The 19,842-nt window shown below is 43.3% G+C and overlaps 1 protein-coding gene and 1 long non-coding RNA gene across 2 annotated transcripts in view; one reads left to right on the top strand and one right to left on the bottom strand.

The window, feature by feature from the left end:
* Positions 1–16,190: 16,190 nt before the first annotated feature.
* Positions 16,191–18,385, bottom strand: LOC116589819. The gene is made up of 3 exons (XR_004285412.1): positions 17,907–18,385; positions 17,223–17,285; positions 16,191–16,889 (listed from the first exon to the last, which is right to left on the bottom strand). It is a non-coding gene; the product is annotated as an uncharacterized LOC116589819 (long non-coding RNA).
* Positions 17,225–19,842, top strand: part of RORA (RAR related orphan receptor A) — a 706,076-nt gene continuing 703,458 nt past the window's right edge. Inside the window, exon 1 of the mRNA XM_032341460.1 lies at positions 17,225–17,468. Coding sequence (XP_032197351.1) covers positions 17,303–17,468 — 166 coding nt within the window. The 5' untranslated portion in view covers positions 17,225–17,302. The remainder of the gene's footprint in view (positions 17,469–19,842) is intronic.

Genomic DNA, 19,842 nt, shown 5'->3' with positions numbered 1-19,842 from the left:
CACACATACTATCAAATTGAGAACTGTAGATTCATCTTTCTGTTGCATACACACACCAACAACCTGGCTGAACTTTTTTTTTCAGATACTTCCAAATGTGTAATGAAAAATATCTTTCAAAGAATTTCCCACCCAGGAATATTCTTTATGGTCTGGTCATCCTTAGTGCTGATTTACCGACAATTTACCATGCTCCCTTCTGGGAACATGTTAGGATTTCCCTTCTCTGCCCTCTTGAGTCAGTAAGACTGTGTGGCTTGCTTTGGCCCATGAAGTGTGGGCAGAGTGACAAGTGGTATCTCTAGGTAGAAGCCTAGAGGCCTAAGGGCCCATGCCTGATTTCCTACTGGTCCAGGGACAAGCAGGGTTTGTAATATACATATGACTTTGAAGAGCAGAGCCCTGACCTCTGACCTACAATGATTAGTAGGGTAAGTAGGGCACAAAGCTTAGTTATTCTAAGCTACCAAGATAGGGCGGTTGATTATTACTACAGTGTAAGAGTCTGTCTTGCTTGAGACACTCTTGACAGGTTCATGATCCTCCACCACCACCCCCTTTTATTTTATCTTGAGGAATAAGGAGAGTCATTACACTGGGGCTTAATCTCAAAAGTGTTAGTCCCACTAGAAGCTTAATAGCTATCACCACACTTAAGAAAGTTCTGATTGGGACAATGCTACTGATTGTCCTCCTTCCCCACTGGGGGGCAGAGAAGGTGGAAATGAGCCCAAAGGAACATCAGAGGGAGTTAATTAGATGAGCAAAAATATTCCGAAGGTCAAAGGGTAGGAATCTCCTACCTGGTGCTCTCTTGAAATCATCAGAGCTGTCACACTTGCCCGAGACTGTATAGTGAGAGTGTGCCAGGAGGGTGGGGGGTGAACCTGTTGCTTTCAGGGAGTGCCTTCTGGCTTTATGATTTTATATCTTCAATCTTGGCTGGTTAGAAGATTCATTTATACACTTAACCAGATTTTCCCAGGGTGTAAATTCCCCCCAGAGATAAATTAAACACTTTTAGGGATACAATCAGTCTGGGAGGCCACCAGGGTACCATTCAGTGCTTCGCAGCAGCAATTTACCAAATGGTACCCTGGTGACTTAAGGAGTGAGTGCACATCTGCAAAAGGACTTCCTTCGCATCCAGGGATGCTCTCTCAGGATTCTCCCTGTGATGCATGGACAGCCAAGGGTGGAAATGGAGAGAGTGAGACCCCCTGTTTGCCCCTCTGTTCCCATCATGCTGTCAGCTGGGCTGCTGTGTCAGTGGAAGATAAGCCACGGTAAATTAGGGAGGGAGGGGAGCCCAGCTCCTGAGCATAGGCCATTTCCCCTTGGTCAGAGCCAGCTCCCTTGGGGATGGTCCCTCTCCCAGGGGCTTGCTGTGTTGCCCAGGATATTCACTGTCAAGGGCTTTTCCTGGACCACATCCCCATGCCTTTGTCCTGCCTCATCTCTCTCGCCTCATCGACACCCAACTTATTTTTCCTTCTTTTGGGGTATTAAATGTATTCATTCATTCAAAAAACAATTAGCAACCACTTATTGTATTCAGGATCAAATTTTAGTGAATCACACCAGTACTTGGTTTAGATGGATCTGTCTTAAATCTTGGCTCCACTATTTATTGGCCTTCTGCTTCGATGCCTCACTTTATCCACCTGTATAATAGATGTAGTAAAAGTACCTCCCTCATAGTGTTATAGTAAGAATTAAATGAAACAATATATGTAAAAGGTTTAATAAATTGCTGAGCACAGAATAAATATTAACTTCTATTCTTCTTTACCTTCTACTGTATATGCCAGGCACTGAGGAGCTAGAGATACAAATGTAAGTAAGGCCTGGTTCTTATCCTCAAGACATTCACAGTCTAGAGCAGTGATCCTCAAAATGTGGTTCCTGATTACCAGCAGCAGATGGGAATTTGTTAGACGAATTCTCACACTCCACCCTGACTTCTTGAATCAGAAACTCTGGAGCCCAGCAATCTGTTTTAATAAGCCCTCCTGGGGATTCTGACCCTCACTCAGTTTGAGAGCCTCTGCTTTATAGTAGAGGAATACTTGTATCTTATATTGGTAGCAGGGGCTTAAAGTGTACAAAATGTTGCTGTATGTTTTTAATTCTTACAGCAGTCCTGCAAAGGAGGAATGGTTATTTCCCCACTTTCAACCAAGGAATGGAAGATACTATAGCATAGTTTGCTCATTCACTAACCAAACTGCATTTGTGCTTGTGTATTTATCCCCTCAGGGAAGGTGACCATCCAACAATTTAGACTAAATTTCATTTAGCCTAAACCAATTCTGATAATCCCAATCCCTTTTTAAGTGGTTGGTTTAGGAGTGGATTTGTGACCCAGTCTGACCAACAGAGATGAAGAAACTGTTGAAGAATTTCTAGGGATTTTCTTTCTTAAAAACACAACAAAACAAAACAGCACACAGACGAGATGGCCTTCTCCTGCTGGATGTGATACCAAGGGCAGCAGCAGGCATCTTATCACCATGAGGAAGGAAGCACAAGGCTCAGGCTGACATTCAGAGAATGTAGAGTAGGAAGATGAAAAGGCCCTTGTTGATATCATTGAGGGGTGGGATCAGGCAATACCATCCTATCATAGGACCTCCTGTATTATAACAAATTCTTCTTTTTGTTTAAGCCATTTTGAGTTCACTTTTCTGTTCCTTGAAATGAAACATAACTTGATAAGTCCATGGAGAAAGATTGGCAACAGATAACAGAGCTAGCCATCTGAACTCATGATCTGAGCTTCTTAACTCCCATTCTTTTCATAATTTGACTTGTTGACAGATGATGCTTCTGATGGATGGGACAAACTAATACAATGCATATCTCATTTCACCCCACACCCTTTCCACCACCTACTCCTTCTGCTCTTTTCTTGAACTGAAACTCTAGGCTATCACATCTTTATCCCTAGTACCTAGCAACATGCTTGGCCCACAGTAAGTGGTAATGAATATTACTTTTGCTTTTTATTTTATACACACACACACACACACACACACACACACACACACACACAATTTTTATTGGTAGAGGGAATGGTCCCCTAATTGTGTGAAGAAATGAATGACCGCCTACTGAAGGGTTGATGGCATGTATACATTCAATATACTCCCGTCTATAAAAGTCAGTTTCATGTTAGTCTTACATGCCTTAAATCAGACTGTAAAATGTTAGAGTTCAGGGGAAGATATGCTGGAGAGGAGAGAGGCTTAAACTTTCCGTAGAATCACTGCCTACAAGGATAGAAAGGGACTTTGTGGTTACTGAGACTATTATTTCAGAAATAATGAAACTGAAAAACTCCTCTTCCTCTCCTTTCCCTTCTTATTCTAGCTTCTTTCTAAGTATGCATTTTCTTCAGTCTTCCTTTCTTAAATAGGATCAGCAAATGTTAGATTTGGAAAGGACCCTGTGAGTCATCTGGTCTACCCTCCTTGTTGGATTGATGCAGAAGCTGATGTCCAAAGAAGGGAAAGTGTTCAAGGACTTTGAACAGTTCTAGCAGGTGAGCTGGGCAGTGAAGGGTAGATTTGGTGTCAGTCAGAAACTGGGGTGGGTGGGTGGGGAAGGGTTGTGCCCGTATCAGCTCTGCCATCATCATAAGTTGCACGATCTTGGCCATGTTACTCATCCTCTCTCCGTGCGTCAGTTTCCTTAACCAGAACATGGGTTGTAGCTGCTCACTGCATTGTTGTAGGAAATAGTGTACGGTGCAGGAAGTATTTTTAAAGCATTTGAAGAGCACATGGTCGGTAGCTGTTAGTTGTATAATAATATCTAATATGTGCTGATGAGGAGAATGGGATGATGACCTAAAAGAAAGACCTGGGATATGAATCCAAATTTCTCAGTCCTTGTTTATTTCTACTAACCCATCCCTTTCCCCCTCTTTTCTTTCTCATTTCCCTAGCCTGACATTTAAGTTTCATTTTTGTTTTCTATTTTATTATTGTTTGCAGTAGAAAGTGAATAGAAAGAAAGTCATAGAGAGAACATGGGCACTGGAATTAGACTGAGGTTGAGAGCTTATATTTGCTGAAGGTTAACTATGGAGCTTTGGTCAAACCCCTTACTAACCTGGGCTGTGCTTCTTTGGAAAGCAGAGACTCCATTATCCAGTTCCTAGTCCTGTGACAAAGTAACACTCCTTACATAGTTCAAGACGTGTTGATTTTTTTCCCAAAAGCCATAGACCAGTAGCATGCAAAGTTTCAAAATCTTAACTGTATCTCCTCCAGGACACTCCCAAAATTGAATTGTGGCACTATTTACCTTAATGCGCCAAGTCCAAATTAAGTTAAATCCAGCCTGATCATTCAGTTAAGACTGAGGCTGATTGCTGACCTTGCAGAATCATGTGGTTAAGGCATGGCTGACAAAAAATGTAAAAATTTGACCACACTCGAGGCCACATTCATTGGGATCATGTTGTTCCCCAATCTAAAGGCTAGATTTGTCCCCAAAGATCCTTTTGCTTACACTAAAACAAATAGCACTTTAAAGTGAACTTTCTGTCAGCCAAATGAGGAGAGCTGCCAGTAAAGTTCCGGGCTGCTAAACTTGGTCCAATGAAGCAGCCTGGGGCAGAGGAAGGGCACTAAATGGGGAGCTGGGAGTCCCGGGTCCTTCTTTCATTCCACTGCCAACTCTCCGAGTGACTCTGGCCAAGTCTTCACTGACCTCTCTAGTTTCCTCACGACCGTTAAGGCCCTTCTTGTTTTCCACAGTGTTATTCCGCTGCTTAGTGAACTTCTTCAGCAACAGAACATGCCACCATACATCTTCCCTATTGGACATCTGCTTTTTATCCATGTCATATAACATAGTTCCCTACAACACCATGTCCTTTGTAGTACCAACTACAAAGTAGTTTTTAAAGTAGTCTCCATGCCCAGCATGGCACCCAATGCGGGACTCAAACCCACAATCCTGAGATCAAAAAGTGAGCCAAGATCAAGAGTCAAACGTTCCGCCAACTGAGCCACCCAGTTGCCCCATTGTGCCAAGTATCCTTTAGGCACTTTAATGGAATTGCAGAGGAACCTTGGAAGTGATATAGTTATCAGACGAGAAAACTGAAACCCAGAGAGGATAAGCAACCTCTCCAAAGTCACACAGCTTTTTGGCAGCTGTTCTGACGTCCGCCTTCCACCCTTGCAATGAGACAGTGGTTCCTGCACGATGATGCTTCCTTTTTCGTCGTATCATCATGGAATAAATGTTAAGAGTAACAGCTGTGTAGACCCAAGGCTTTATTTTCTTTATTATGACAACATGTCCCTGGGAAGAAAATATTTGTAGATCTAACTTTTGGATGTGAAGTAAGTGTCAAACTGAAATGTTATTGACTCAATGGTGCTTCCTACTCTGATAAATGTATCCAATATGTTCCCAGTGACTCATCTGCAGGGGGAATGTATCTTTTTTTCTTTTTCCCACACTGACATTTTTGTCCTTCTACACAGTGTTGCCCCTAAAATCTGCATTTATAGTATTATCGAACTTCACCCCCAAATTAATAATTTGATTGATTATTCAAAATCTCAAGCATCCTGACAGCCAGCAAGCAAGGGGGGAGGATATAATATGCAAACTGAAGATTTATCTTTGTTTTTCTTCCAACAAGTGAGCTCTCTCTGAGCCAGACAACTTATAGAAAAAATTATGAGAGGATGTTTTACTTAATCACTATATCTGGAAGATCCCTAAAAGAAATGAAGGGTTTTTCTAAAACATAGTTTGGTCCTTAAAATAGTATTTTCCTTATAAGGAAAAAAAAATCAGAAAGGGGTTTGTAATGCAATAGTTTTGTTTTCACAATGTCATAAAGAGATTCAGAAAGATCCCATACTGAATACTGTGAAATAAAATTAGCGATGCAATAAATGAAGTGAGAGTTTTAAAATTAAAAATATGTTAAGGTGAGGGTGCCAGGGTGGTGCAGTCGGTTGAGCAACCTACTCTTGATTTCGGCTCAGCTTGTGATCTCAGGGCTCAGAGCAGTGAGATCAAGCCCTGCTTTAGGCTCTGTGCCCAGAGGGAAGTCTGCTAAAGATTCTCACTGCCTCGCCTTCTGTCCCCTGCACCCCTCAGGTGTGCATGCACGCTCTCTCAAATAAATAAATAAATAAATAAATATTTTTAAAAATCTGCGACCCTTAAGTGGAAGACACTATGCTGGGAAGAAACATAGTTTACAAAAGACGAGGTCTGCTGACTTTAATTAGCCTCAGATATCCTTTTTCTAGAATGTATGACAGAAAACAAATCCCCTAGAACACATCTTTACAAGACAGTTATAAGGTCCTTTATAACTGCTATGTATTTACAGAACTTCGAGTGCCAGAAGGCACACATACAAAAATAGGAACTCTCTCTCAATGTACATACATACGGAAAATATGAAAATAAATGAAAAGCAAAATAAATGTTTGCATTACCTTTGCAAGTGTCTTAGGTGTTGTTGAGACAATAGATCCTAACTTCTAATACACAGCAGAATTCTATACCGCTATACACAGGTTCTCCAGAAATGTAGACATTTTGCAATTAGCACATACACCAGTGTTTTCACTTTAATGATAGATAAGTAACAAACAGAATTGCCAGCAATTCATTAGTTTTCAACACTACAAAAATCTCTGATGATACCTTTTTATGAATTTGACCTGAGGCTGCTCACTGGAGGGAACAGAAATTGCATCTGACACAGTAATGTGCTTTAACTCTAAAAGGTCTTAAAAGATAGGGAGTTCCCAAAATGAATAGGAAAAGGACCTCCCCAAAGAAGTGGTCAATTTTTTTAATTTAATCAATAGCATTTGGTTTAACACCAGTAGTTCTCAGACTTGGAGGCTCATTATAATCACCTGGAGAGCCTTTTCTATTCCCAGCCTGGGCTCTACCCCAAACCAATTAAACCAGAATCTCTAGGGGTGGGACTCAGGCATCTGTACGGTGTGATTACAATGTGCAGCCAAGCTTGAGAACCTCTGATCTATGATAAGCCATCCCTGATTACTGTATTATTGGCCTCAATTATTCACTCTGTTTTATTAGTGCTACACATTCACATCCTTGAGCTATTCTCTCCAGGGGCAAGGGTACTTCCCCATGCCTTGACTTTGGATGTGGTCACGTGACTTGTTTTGGCCAATGGGATGTTAGCACATGTGGTATGCACAAAGGCTTGAAATGTACTTGGTTCAGGAGCTTGCTCTCTTGTGTACCTACCTGCCTTTGGCCATGAACAGAGCAAGCCTCTGTCAACTACTGTCCCAAGAAGAATGGGAGATGCAAAGAGCTGACACAAATCCAGTCAGCTACCTGGAGCCAAGGCCAGCTGAACCCTAGTTTGCTTACAGACATAAAAATTGGAAACAAATGTTTGTTGCTGTACACCACTGAATTTTGGGATGGTTTGTTATGCAGCAGTTTTGTATAATAGGTAACTAAGATACCTAAAATAGAAAAAAATTGTTTAGTGAGAAGTCCAACTACATTTTGGGGCCAACTACTTTTATTCTGGCATGAGAGAGAGGGACAATTCAGAACTATTTCTAAAGGAAAGTTTGACCCATAATATCTACTATGATGTAGCTTTTTGGAACAGTGCTACTGTCTTTGTCACCCCTCTGATCTGTTAAGCAGAAAATATTTCCTGCTGACTTCTTACTCAGTTTCACACAGGCCTTCCATCTAAATATCTATCTTCACCAGGGCAGAAACAGGCATTCTGAATCATCAGTGCCCCAGGCTAGTTCAACAGCATTTTTTTTTTAATTTTACTTTTTCTTTTTTCTTATTTTTAATTTTTAAATTTTAGCTTTATCCAAGTTTTTTGGGAAAGAACAGAAAAACAGTCTCTATGTAACTACCACCCAAATATTGAGACAGGCATAGCTTAGTTGTGGTAAGTTTCCTTACTTGGGGCTGGGAAACTTGTGGTTGTGCTTTAGTTATAGGCCAAGTTAGGCACACAGGGGCATGGGTCTCTTCTCTCATAAGAGCCCTCCTTTAGGATTTATACTTGTTTATCTCTGTGCATTTATAATTCAGGTGGGCTTGAATTTAGGACAGTGGTCCTCAAATTGAGGGTGCATCAGAATCACAAGGATTCACAAGAATCACAAGAATCACATCTTAACCATAACCATAACCCATAACCACTTCCCAAATGTGTATCTTTAGTCCTGAAACAACCCATGAAATACCTTCTTTTCAAAAAGCTTTCCTTGATTTCTCCAATACTGCTTCTTTCTTCTGAAGTTCTAGGACTTTATCTTAATGTGTCCTAAAGCATTCAACACTTAATATCTAAAGTATAGATACTGATGGACTTGTCTTAGCTCCTCATAGAGGATGTACAATCCATCTGATTCATCTTAGAATCCCTTACAGCATTTTCCTAGCAGGTGCAAAATAAATTTTTATAGAATCAAATCCAATCTATGAGTGAATATCCATATGAGGGTGTCTTGGAAGTTCAAAAGATTAAAACTCGAAATGAAAAGCTGATACCATCAATATGATAACTGTTAGCTACATGTGGCTATTTAAGTTAATTGATCTTAAGTAAAATTAAAAATCCAGTTCCAAACTATAGTAATCAGGAAAGGGTGGTATTGGCAAAGGAGTAGACAAATAGATCAATGGAACAAAATAGAGAGCCCAGAAATAAACCCACATAAATATAGTCAACTGATTGTTAACAAAGGAGCAAAGGCAATACAATAGGGAGAAGATAGTCTTTTCAATAAATGGTGCTGGAACAACTGGACATTTACGTGGAAAAAAAATGAACCTAGACATAGACCATACAACCTTTCACAAAAATTAACTCAAAATGGATCATATGCTTAAATGTATAACACAAAACTATCAAACTCCTAAAAGAAAACAAGAGAAATCTAGATGGCTTTCAACATGGCGATGACTTTTTAGATACATCACAGGCATGAACGATGAAATAAATAACTGATAAGCTGGATATGATTAAAATGAAACATTTCTGCTCAACAAAAGATAGTATCAAGAAAATGAGAAGACAAGCCACAGAATGGAAGAAAATATTGACAAGAGACATATGTGACAAAGAACTGTTATCCAAAATATAAAAATAACACTTCAAATTCCACAATCAGAAAATAAAAAAACCCAATTTAAAAATGGGCAAAAGACCTGAACAGACACCTCACCAAAGAAGATATGCAGATGGAAAATAAGCATATGTAAAAGTGCTCCATATCATATGTCATTAGGAAAATGCATGTTAAAACAACAATGATTACTACTATATGCCTGTTGGAATGGCCAAAATTCAAAACACCAACATTACCAAATGCTGGTGAGGATGTGGAGCAATGAGAACCCTCATTCACTGCTGGTGGGAATGCAAAATGGTGCAGCCTCTGTGGGAGGGCGTTTGTTAATCTCTTAAAGGAATTCAACCTACTCTCACTTTATAATCTAGCAATCAGGCTCCTTGGTATGTACCCAAAGGAGTTGGAAGCTTGTGTCCACATAAAAACCTGCACATGGGTGTTTTTATAGCAGCTTTATTCAAATTGCCGAAACCTGAAAACAACCAAGATGCCCTTCAGTTGGTAAATAGATAAACTGTGGTATATCCAGACAATGGAATATTATTTTGTGCTAAAAAGTAATCAGCTATTAAGTTATGAAATGACTAGGAAGAAATTTACATGCATATTAAATACTAAGTGAAAGAAGACCACCTGAAAAGACCATATTCTGTGTGATGTTCTGGAAAAAGCTGAACTATGGAGACAGTTTAAAAAAAAAAAAAAGTGGTTACAGGGTGCCTGGGTGGCTCAATCAGTTAAATGTCTGCCTTTGGCTCAGGTCATGATCCTGGAGTCCCAGGACTGAGCCCTGTGTCCCTCTCCCTCTGCCTGACCCTCGTGTTCTCTCTCTCTCTCTCTCTCAAATAAATAAACAAACAAACAAACAAACAAATAAATAAAATCTTTAAGGAAAAAAAAATCAGTGGTTGCTAGGGGTCAGGGAGAGAGAGGGATGAAAAAGAGGAACACAGTATTTTCAGGGCAGTGAAACTCCTCTGTTTACTACTATAATGGCAGGTATATATCATCATACATTTCTCAAAACCCAAAGGATGTACAACACCAAGAGTGAAGCTTAATGTAAACTACGGACTTTGGGTGTGTCAATATAAGTTCTTGAGTTGTAAAAAATGTACCACTATGGAGGGGGACAGTGAATGTATAGGGGCAGGAAGTATATGGGAAATCTCTGTACTTCCTGTTCAATTTTGCTGAACCTAAAACTGCTCCGGAAAGATCAAGTCTACATAAAAGTGAAAAAATCCAGTTTTTAAAATCACATTAGCTGTGTATCAAGTGTTTATAGCCATATGTGGCTAGTGGCAATCATATTGGACAACACTAATATGATTCTATCAGGAAGACTCCTCTAAGAATTTCCAAATCACTTTTGTCTATGTTATCTGACCTTCATCAATTCTCCTACGAGATAAGTAGTTAAAAATACAAAGGCTAGGGTGCCTGGGTGGCTCAGTGGGTTAAGCCGCTGCCTTCGGCTCGGGTCATGATCTCAGGGTCCGGGGATCGAGTCCCGCATCGGGCTCTCTGCTCAGCAGGGAGCCTGCTTCCTCCTCTCTCTCTCTGCCTGCCTCTCTGCCTACTTGTGATGTCTCTCTGTCAAATAAATAATTTAAAAAAAAATACAAAGGCTATCATGTCCATTCTAGAGATGGGAAGATGGAACTTTAAAGAAATAAATTGTTTCATGGCAATGTGGAAGAATCTAATCTATAAAATAATTATGAGAGGAGAGAAAGTATCTAGAATCCACAGGTACTCAATAAATTATATTCCTTTATTTGTTGATGTATTCAGTTTCCTTTTTTTTTTTTTTTTAAACCATACCTCATCCATTCACTCAGTTGTCAAAAATCACATTCATCATGTGTTGGACACAGGGCTTGCCCAGGTGAACAAGTGAGACAAGGTCCCTGCCTTCAAGGAGCTTACAATCTAGCCTTCTTTACACTTATGTTTTTCAAAACCAGCCAAAAATATTTGAGAGCTCAGTATCAGTATGATTATGATGGTTCTACGAAGGACAACAAACCCAGCACATCACCTCCACTTCACCCAGGTGAAGCTTAACGTGTTTCCGGTTGCAAACACTAGGCTGCAGGAAACCCCTGTAGGTTCCTTGGCATTTTCATGTTGTCACATGCTTTCCTCTTATTGAAGTCTCCACACCCAGTCTGTTAGCTCAGAAGCTAACAAAGGGAATGGTAGATGCCCAGGGCAGGGTCCCTTGTGTTCCATTCCCTGAGCAAGACTTTTAGCAACTTAGATGCTCGTCTCTAGGGCTGTTGTAGCCTCATCACTGAATGCCACTTAGTTTTGGCGTGTACTTCTTACCTTCTCTGTAAGACATAATCTGTCTCTGTTTTCCCTATAGAGTAATAGGAGCTCAATGAAGATTTTGTAAAATGCCAAGATAGACGTAATGTAACTCTTGACCCAGTGGTACCCCAGTTGAACACTATTATTACTCTAATTAAATAATCATATACCTACTATGTGTAATATATGTTCCTTATTAGCACTATCTGATAGATGTATAAAGCACATATGAATTTTATATTTTCAGTAGTCAGATTTAAAAACAAATTTATTTGTGGGGTGCCTGGGTGGCTCAGTGGGTTAAAACCTCTGCCTTCAGCTCAGGTCATGATCTTGGGGTCCTGGAATCAAGTCCCGCATCGGGCTTTCTGCTCAGCGGGGAGCCTGCTTCCCTTCCTCTCTCTCTGTCTGCCTCTCTGACTACTTGTGATCTCTGTCTGTCAAATAAACAAATAAAATCTTTAAAAAAAATTTTTATTTGTCAGAGAGAGAGAGCAAGCAGAGGGAGCAACTAGCAGAAGGAGAAGTAGGCTCTCCACTGAAAAAGGAGCCCGAAGCGGGGCTCGATCTCAAGATCCTGGGACCATGACCTGAGCCAAAGGCAGACGTTATCGACTGAATGACCGAGGTGTCCCCAGGAGCCAGATTGTTTTTTAAGTTAAATTGAGATGAAATTAATTTGAACAGAATATTTTATTTAACCTGATAGATGCAAACTACTGTCATTTCAACATGCAATCAATATAAAATTACTAATGAGACACTACATTTTTGTATACTGTCTCTGAAATCTATATGGGTTTTAATATATATCATATATTTCAAGTTGGATTAGCCACATTTCAAGTACTCAACAGCCACCCATAGCTAGTGGTTACCATAATGGACAGGGCAGTTTTATACAGTATTTCATTAAATCCTATAAGATAACTAAGAATAATAGCAAAAATTTGAGTGGCAAACATTCTGGAAGGACCATCTCATCTATCTTCCTAACAACCCTCATCTGGAGATGAGGAAATGGACCTAGAAAGGATTATGACTTACTGTCTACCCACCGCTCCTCAGTGGCAGGGCTGGGTCTGGAATTCCCGCTTTGCGGCTACCAGGTCAGGCCACTGATTAACTGGGTGGTCTGGAGCAAGTTAGTCCTCTGCATCTGAGTTGTCTCTTTCACAGAATGGGAAGAGAGTTGCAGGGGATTAGCCACAGTGAATCTTCTTAATTATTTCCTAGCATCTGGCGAGCCTGGCTCTCCTGTTCCTACCTGTGAGGACCTCAGGTTTACAGGCTTTCTTCTGTTATTTGAACAGTGGGCTGGCCGGCCTCCGAACCGCCAAACCTTGCAGCAGGACAGAGCCCCTCCCATACCAAAAGCAGTGCTGCTTTTTCATTTGAGTTTTGTCTATTTCCCGAAGAGTTCAGCTTCAGCTTCTTGATGCTTTTTTGAAAGAAAAGAAACTTGTTGTCTGGGACTCGGTTTTAATTTTCTATCTTCTTTGTTCTTAGGCATGTTGTAGAAAGCTCCCCTCTCCCAAGGATATTCTACTACATATTTCCATAATTTTCCTGCTCTCCCTCTCCATGAAATGAAAAGAAAATAACTGTCAACTTTTTTGCATATATAAATTTTAACAGCCCATACATGTCAACTAATCTTTTATCCAGGAAGGAAATGCTTATTTCAAGTGATTGAAAGTTGAAATGCTTAGGTTTTCATTCTTGTTGTGTAATGGAGCGCTGTGTGGACATGCTACATTATGATTAGTTTATCAATCCCCAAATCCACTAATTCTAATGAATGCCTACTATGTGCAAGGGCAGAGTCCCTATTTTCAGGGAACATATCTTTTACCAGGAAGAGTAAGGCAAATGTTCAACCAAGAACAGCACAAAGTAGATAAAGTGTGCCAAGTGCCTTAAGAGGAGGGGTGCAAAGTACAGTTGACCCTTGCCCAACACAGATTTCAACAGCACGGGGCCACTTATCTGTGGATTTTCTTTCTTTCTTTTTTTCTTTTAATAAATATAGTACAGTACTCTAAATGTATTTTCTCTTCCTCATGATTTTTTTATAACATTTTCTTTTCTCTAGCATACTTTACTCCCAAGAACACCACATATGAAACATAGACAAATTAAATGTGAATTGACCTTTTATGTCATCAGTAAGGCTTCCAGTGAACAGTAGGCTCTTAGTGATGTTTTGGGGGAGTCAAAAGTTATACGTGGATTTTTGACTGCGGTGGGTCAGTGCCCCTAACCCTTGTGTTGTTCAAGGGTCAACAGTATGAAGCCCAAATATTTGGTTTGGGGTAAATCAGAGAAGGTTCCACAGAAGAGTTGCCTTTCAGAATGGACCTTGATAGGTAGGGTTTCAGCATACAGAGGAGGCAAGAAGAGCATTTGGGGAAAAGAGGCACCTGTCCCCGTCTTCCGCACTACAAGCAGGAGGAAGCGTAGGAAGCAGCACGTGGCTTGGTCTGAGGATTACACAGGGATTGCAGGGATTATGTAAGGATGTAAGGCAGTTTGGCAAACTCTGCATGAATGTCACAGTCCCAATCCTCCACCCATGGGAGATGGCATTAATTAATCACAGCCCACACCTTTCCAACCAACCTCTGAGAGGAGATCGATTTGCCATCCCTGGTGCAAGAGTGCAGAGATAAGCGAAGTAGAGCCTTGAATACTGTGTTGACTAGTTAGTAGTTAATTGGATAGGCAATGGGGAGCCATTAAAGTCTTGTAAGCAGGGGAGTGACATGGTGGGAAATGAGAACTGTAGTTCAGGGTAATTAACTTGGCAGTGTTATTTGGGATGGATTAGAATGGTTATCAGACTAAAGGCCAGTTATTTGGAAGGTTACTATAATGGCGTAGGTGAACAATGTCTGGAACTGGAGTGGTGGCTATGGAAAGGAAGGGCACAGGTCATAGAGGTAGAATTTAAAGCACTTGGCAAGTATGTGAAGATGTAGAGAGCTAGGGCCAGTGGTGAGAGAGAGGAGTCAAAGCTCACTTGGAGGTTCCCAGGAATTAGGTCGGAATAAGAGAAAACAAACTAGTGTTATCAAGAGGGAAGCCTGGGATTGATAAAGAGGTAGGGAGAGTCCTGGAGAATTTGGGAAGGGAGAGAACAGTCTGCAAAAAATGGATTTAGGCTTATCTCTTCTACAAAGTATAGATTTTCTAAGCCATCACCTGTCAGAGAACTCAGTAGTTCAAAGTAAAATAACCATTTTTAAGCAAACATTATTGCCCTTTGTCAACGAGCAGAGACTAAGGAAGGCTTCCATCTTTCCAAATATTTGAAAAGTTGGAAAGCCTTAATTAGTAAGCAGACAAGGGGCATGAGGGAAGGAAAATATATAAACCTAATCACTGTGCTTTCCAGGTTTCAAATGCTTCCCCAATCCGGGTAATTTATACTTTAGTAACAATGATTGACAGTCAAGGAATGTATCTAACTCACTTTTATTTTTCCCTTGGGGAAAGCACTTTCGGTCCCAATTGTTTTAAATTGCAGAAGCAGTAATTGTTTTAGAGAGTTAGGAGGAATGGCTTTTTGGAGCTGGAATTTGCCGCTGAAGGGAATATGGATTCTGTCTTAATTGACTAAGGTCACTAGGGCCATTTTCAGGAAGGTCTTTCCAGGGTGAACAAAGACTAGCTTAGTCGAAGGAGAATAGGAAAGGAACCAGTTGAAGGCTCAGGGGAATAGACTTAACCAGAAAAATGTTAATGAGTTGCTACTGGTACCTAAAAAGGAGCCAGGGATATGTTTGAGCCACTTGTATCCCAAATAGAATTGTTGGTGAAATTTAATATGAAAAATTGTTTAAAATATTTTAAAATAAATATGGAGCAGTGGATATATTTTAAGATATTCACTTCTCCAGAGGCCCTCGCTTATTTATGAAACTGTGCACTTTGATATATTTGTTTACTTAGTAAAGTCAAGAGTGACAAGCTAGGTCAATTACATCAAGAACATTATTAACAGGCTAACCAATTGTAAATGGTGTGAAGGCTGTTCTGGAAATCTTGTGCTTTGATGTATGGGGCAACCCACACATCTGATTTGGGATGGAGGAGACAATCGGGGCATTGTTTGTAGGCGCCAACAGACAGGCTAAAGCCAGGGAACCTTGCAGACTGGATTAAGGTATCAGAACCGTTCACATCTCATTTACATCACTCGGAAGAGTGGACCACAGGTTTTGCTGATTTAACACACAGACCATAGCAAAGAGCATTGTGTATTTGAAATCACACCAATATCAGTAACAGTAACACAAATCATGTGTGAAGTTTGGCACATGGAGGTTCATCTTAAGGAATTATCTAACAAGCCCCCCCCCCCTTTTTAAAAAGCCTTTTTCCAAACTAGGAAGGTAGAAAAAGGAAAATATTCCCTACTTCTTTCTCCCATCCCAACCCCCTAAATACACATATTTATGCCACCTTCTGGTATATAATAATATTTTTTATTGTCAAACTTTGTGAGCTTTCTGAAAGAAAGGTGAGGGTGTATGTTAAAAATGTACTGATTTCATCAGTATTTGGGGAGTCAGAAAGAATTGGTCAATTGAGCATTGAGACAGAGAAGTCAGGCTAATACCACCTGAATGTTTTCTAGTTATTCAGTTTGTATTGTCCCTTCATATTGGAGTTTGGGGTCAAGGTAATATTGATACAATTCTCTACTTTCCTTTGATATTATTAAACACCTACTATGTGATGGGTGTGTTTCAATGGAAGGGAGGTGCAGAATGATGTCTACAATGATGTGAATTATTAAGAGCTGTTAATTATCTGAACTTTATCACCGAGACATTATTAATGCCTCTCCAGTATATCTTTTATGGATGAGACTGCAGGTTTAATAGTAAGATTACCAGTGGGAATTGACAATTAGCAGCCACACAGAACTAGATGCAGTATGCCATATTACAACCAGCTTAGATAGTCATCAACCAAACAGGCCAAAGTTTTCTTCAGTAGAAACTGCCCTGCCAAGTGGTTTCTGGATCCTTCTCAGAGAAAGCAGGGAAGGGGCTGAAAGCCACCTCTTTCAGCCACACCAGAAATTGGCTGTCCCGGGCGGTTCAAGACCTAAAACCTGTTTTAGACACAGATGTATCAAACCAATCTGGAAACCCACTGGGCGTCCCATCCCGAAGTAAAAAGTGCCACGTCCCCCCATCCTCCTCCTTCCTTGGGGTGTTGGGCCAGGTCGAATTCCTTTTTAGTTTCTCCTCAGTTCTGGGGTGGGCTGGCAGGGAGCTACCTGCGATTCCCCAACGTGGATGATCGCATTTGTCTCTTCTCAGTCTGGCTGCAGATGGGGCCGAGTGCTGTTCCCGAGAGATTCTCAGAAGTAGGCACAGGATCATCTCGCTGATCTTCGTTTCAGTCTCTGGGCTGGGCAAAGGGGAGGATCGGGGCAAGAGAGCCTCTCCCCTCCAACCCCCACCCCGCCCCAAAATTGGCAGCCAGTCGGTGGCTCTCGGTCTGGGGTCTGGAGGGTGGGGAATGTGGGTGTGGGGGCCGGCTGGAGAAGCTCTCGCTAGCGCTGCCGGTGGCCAGACCCGCCTCCCAACCCCTCTCGGGCGCACACTTACGTCCACCCAGACACACTCCGCGCGCTCCCTCGCGCTCTCGCTCGCCCGCCGCCGCCGCCTGCTCTCTCCCTCCAGCTCTCCCCGGTCTCTTTCTCCCCCCCCCCCCCACTTTTTTTTTTTTTTTTTTTGGTACCATAGAGTTGCTCTGAAAACAGAAGATAGAGGGAGTCTCGGAGCTCGCCATCTCCAGCGATCTCTACATTGGGAAAAAACATGGAGTCAGCTCCGGCAGCCCCCGACCCCGCCGCCAGCGAGCCGGGCAGCAGCGGCGCGGACGCGGCCGCCGGCGCCAGGGAGACCCCGCTGAACCAGGAATCCGCCCGCAAGAGCGAGCCGCCCGCCCCGGTGCGCAGACAGAGCTATTCCAGCACCAGCAGAGGTAGGAGGCTGCGAGAGGGGCTGAGGAGGGGGCGGCGGGAGCCCGGGAGCGGAGCGGGGGCCGGCCGGGAGCGGGCGCCCGGAGCGCGGGGTCCGGGGCCGCGCGCGAGCCTGCAGCGGCGCCCCGAGCCCGGAGAGCCCCCTTCCCCTCCCCCCTCCGCCCCCCAGAAATGTTGCAAACTTTTGCAGCCCGTTCTCGGGTTGCGGGAGGAGAGGGGGGCGGGGGAGGCGGCAGGAGGGTTGACAGCCGGCGGGCTCACCCCCTGGCTTTGATTTTTCTGCGAAGAGAGGAGGAAAGCCGCGTAGTCCAAATTAAATACGCTCCCCCAAAATACGGAGAACCGGAGAGTGGGGGCCCGGGAAAGAAACTTTTAAAGCGGCAGTGTCCTTTTAAGAAGAAAAAAAAAATCCGTTTATGGCCACCCTCCTCCCGCTTTACCTTTTCTCCTCTTGACAGTTTCGGCCCTGGCTGCCCCAGACGTAGTGTGTTTTCGGTCTCCCGCAGAGCTGAGGGGGTGCGGGAGGAGTGAGCGACCTGGGAAGCCCCGGGGGTGGAGAGGGGGCGCTCCTGGATCTCGGGGCGACGTGGGCACCTTCTCTGGAACGCGACGGTGGGCTTGGGATTTGGAGGAAGGGCTGGAGGAAGGGGGGTACGGGCGCGTGAGGTGCTCGCTAAGTTGTCTGGCGGGCGCGACGAGGGGAGATCCTCAAGTTTGCAGACCCGGGGTTCGCAGCCGGGCGCCCAGGCTGGCGGGGGGCGTGTGCGCGCCAGCGCGCGGAGGGCGGTGGTGCTGTGGGGCGCTCCACGCGCATTCGGAGTGAGCGCCTGCAAAAGCAAACAAGCAGAAACAGAAAGCTCGAAATGCACCCAAACTTATTTCTGCCCTGGGAATCCTTCCCTCTCTGAGGTTCAAGCGTTTCTGCAAGAACCTGGGAATGGTCAGCGAGAGTTGGATGCTGGTTGGATAGTGCGAGAGATGCCCCCCCCCCATCCCCGGAGCGATTTTTACACTTCATTTTGGAGCGTTTGTGCGGGGAGGGGGGGTGGGCAGGAGACTCCATTGCCCCCTCCTTGCATTTTCCTAAAGTCGAGTGTTGGGGAAGGCTCACTCTCTCTTTTAAGAAAGGTGTCAGAACCTGATGTGGGGGCTTTTCTTGGAGGTGGGGGATTATTTATTTGATTGCGCCTGGAGTTTGCAAAGAACAGGAGGAAGCTACGGCTTTAATTACTGTTGTAAATAATGTATAAATCACGCCTGTCACTCCGGAGGAAGCGGGCTCGCGCGAGCAGCCCAGGGCTGGGGATCAGGAGGATCTCCAGCCCGGGCTTGGGCACCGGCCCAGCGCGCCCCCTCCTCTTGACACTGGGCTTCTGGCGGCGATTGGGGAGGGCTGGAGAGAGGCGAGTGGGGGCCCGGGAGCCGCTCCCTTCCTCTCGATGTTATAGTTGGAGGTAGGAATATGGCTGATCATGTGCTGGCTGTTTTACAGTATTCACCCCCCCCTTAGCCACACCCCCTGTCCGGGCGCTTTCCCATTCACGGAATTCGAGTACAGTAAAAGCCATCAGGATGACACACACGAAAAACATTTAATTAAAGGCGATTTCCGAGGAGTGAACACGCGGAACCGCGGTTTCAGCGGGAGGGGGGTGCAGCAAGGGCTAGGAAGGGAGGGGGATCAGGGCCAGGGGCCGGGTCCTGTCGCCAGCTCCGTGAGTTTGTGTGTGGAGAGCTTTTGGCTGCAAAGAGTATATTTAGACCCTGAGACGGTGGATTTGGAATGCGAGCGGGTTATGTAACAGGGTTAATCAGAAACACTGGAGAAAATCCCCTTCATGTGTTTCTGAGGTTTTTTTTTTTTTTTTAAGGGGGGGGAATAAAATATAAGAAGCCACACTAATTTGTGGTTTGTGCTGTCACCACCCTCTCTCGTAACCTACCCCTCCCCTTTGTTATTAGCATCTTCAGGTGTCATTCTTGCCAGAAGGTGTTCTTGCAAGAGATCAGGGTGGCAGGCTGCAGAACCAACTAACAAATCCGTAACTTGCTGTTCTTGCAAATTATATAACGTTGAGGCATTCAGTACCACTAGCCCCCTAGGCTTAGCAAAAAGGGGAGAGGGACAAAGTAGGGGTGGGATGCACCCTATACAACTGACCTGTTGACCTTTGTCCCCTTGTCCCCTAGAGGGTCATCCTCCTCAGCTCACTCTCCTTTGAACCAACCCCTTATCCATCTCTCCAGGAGATTTACTAAGGGGAGGGAGAAGAGGTAAGGCCCAAACACTCAACTCACATCCTGCACGCAGGCACTAGGTTATATAACAGTCTGAATGGAAAAAGGAAGGTCAGAGATGGAGGCATCCTTTAGCTA

The sequence above is a fragment of the Mustela erminea genome, chromosome 5, assembly GCF_009829155.1.
Source record: "Mustela erminea isolate mMusErm1 chromosome 5, mMusErm1.Pri, whole genome shotgun sequence".
NCBI classification, from domain to species: domain Eukaryota; kingdom Metazoa; phylum Chordata; class Mammalia; order Carnivora; family Mustelidae; genus Mustela; species Mustela erminea.
This window is presented reverse-complemented; position numbering and strand designations above follow the sequence as displayed.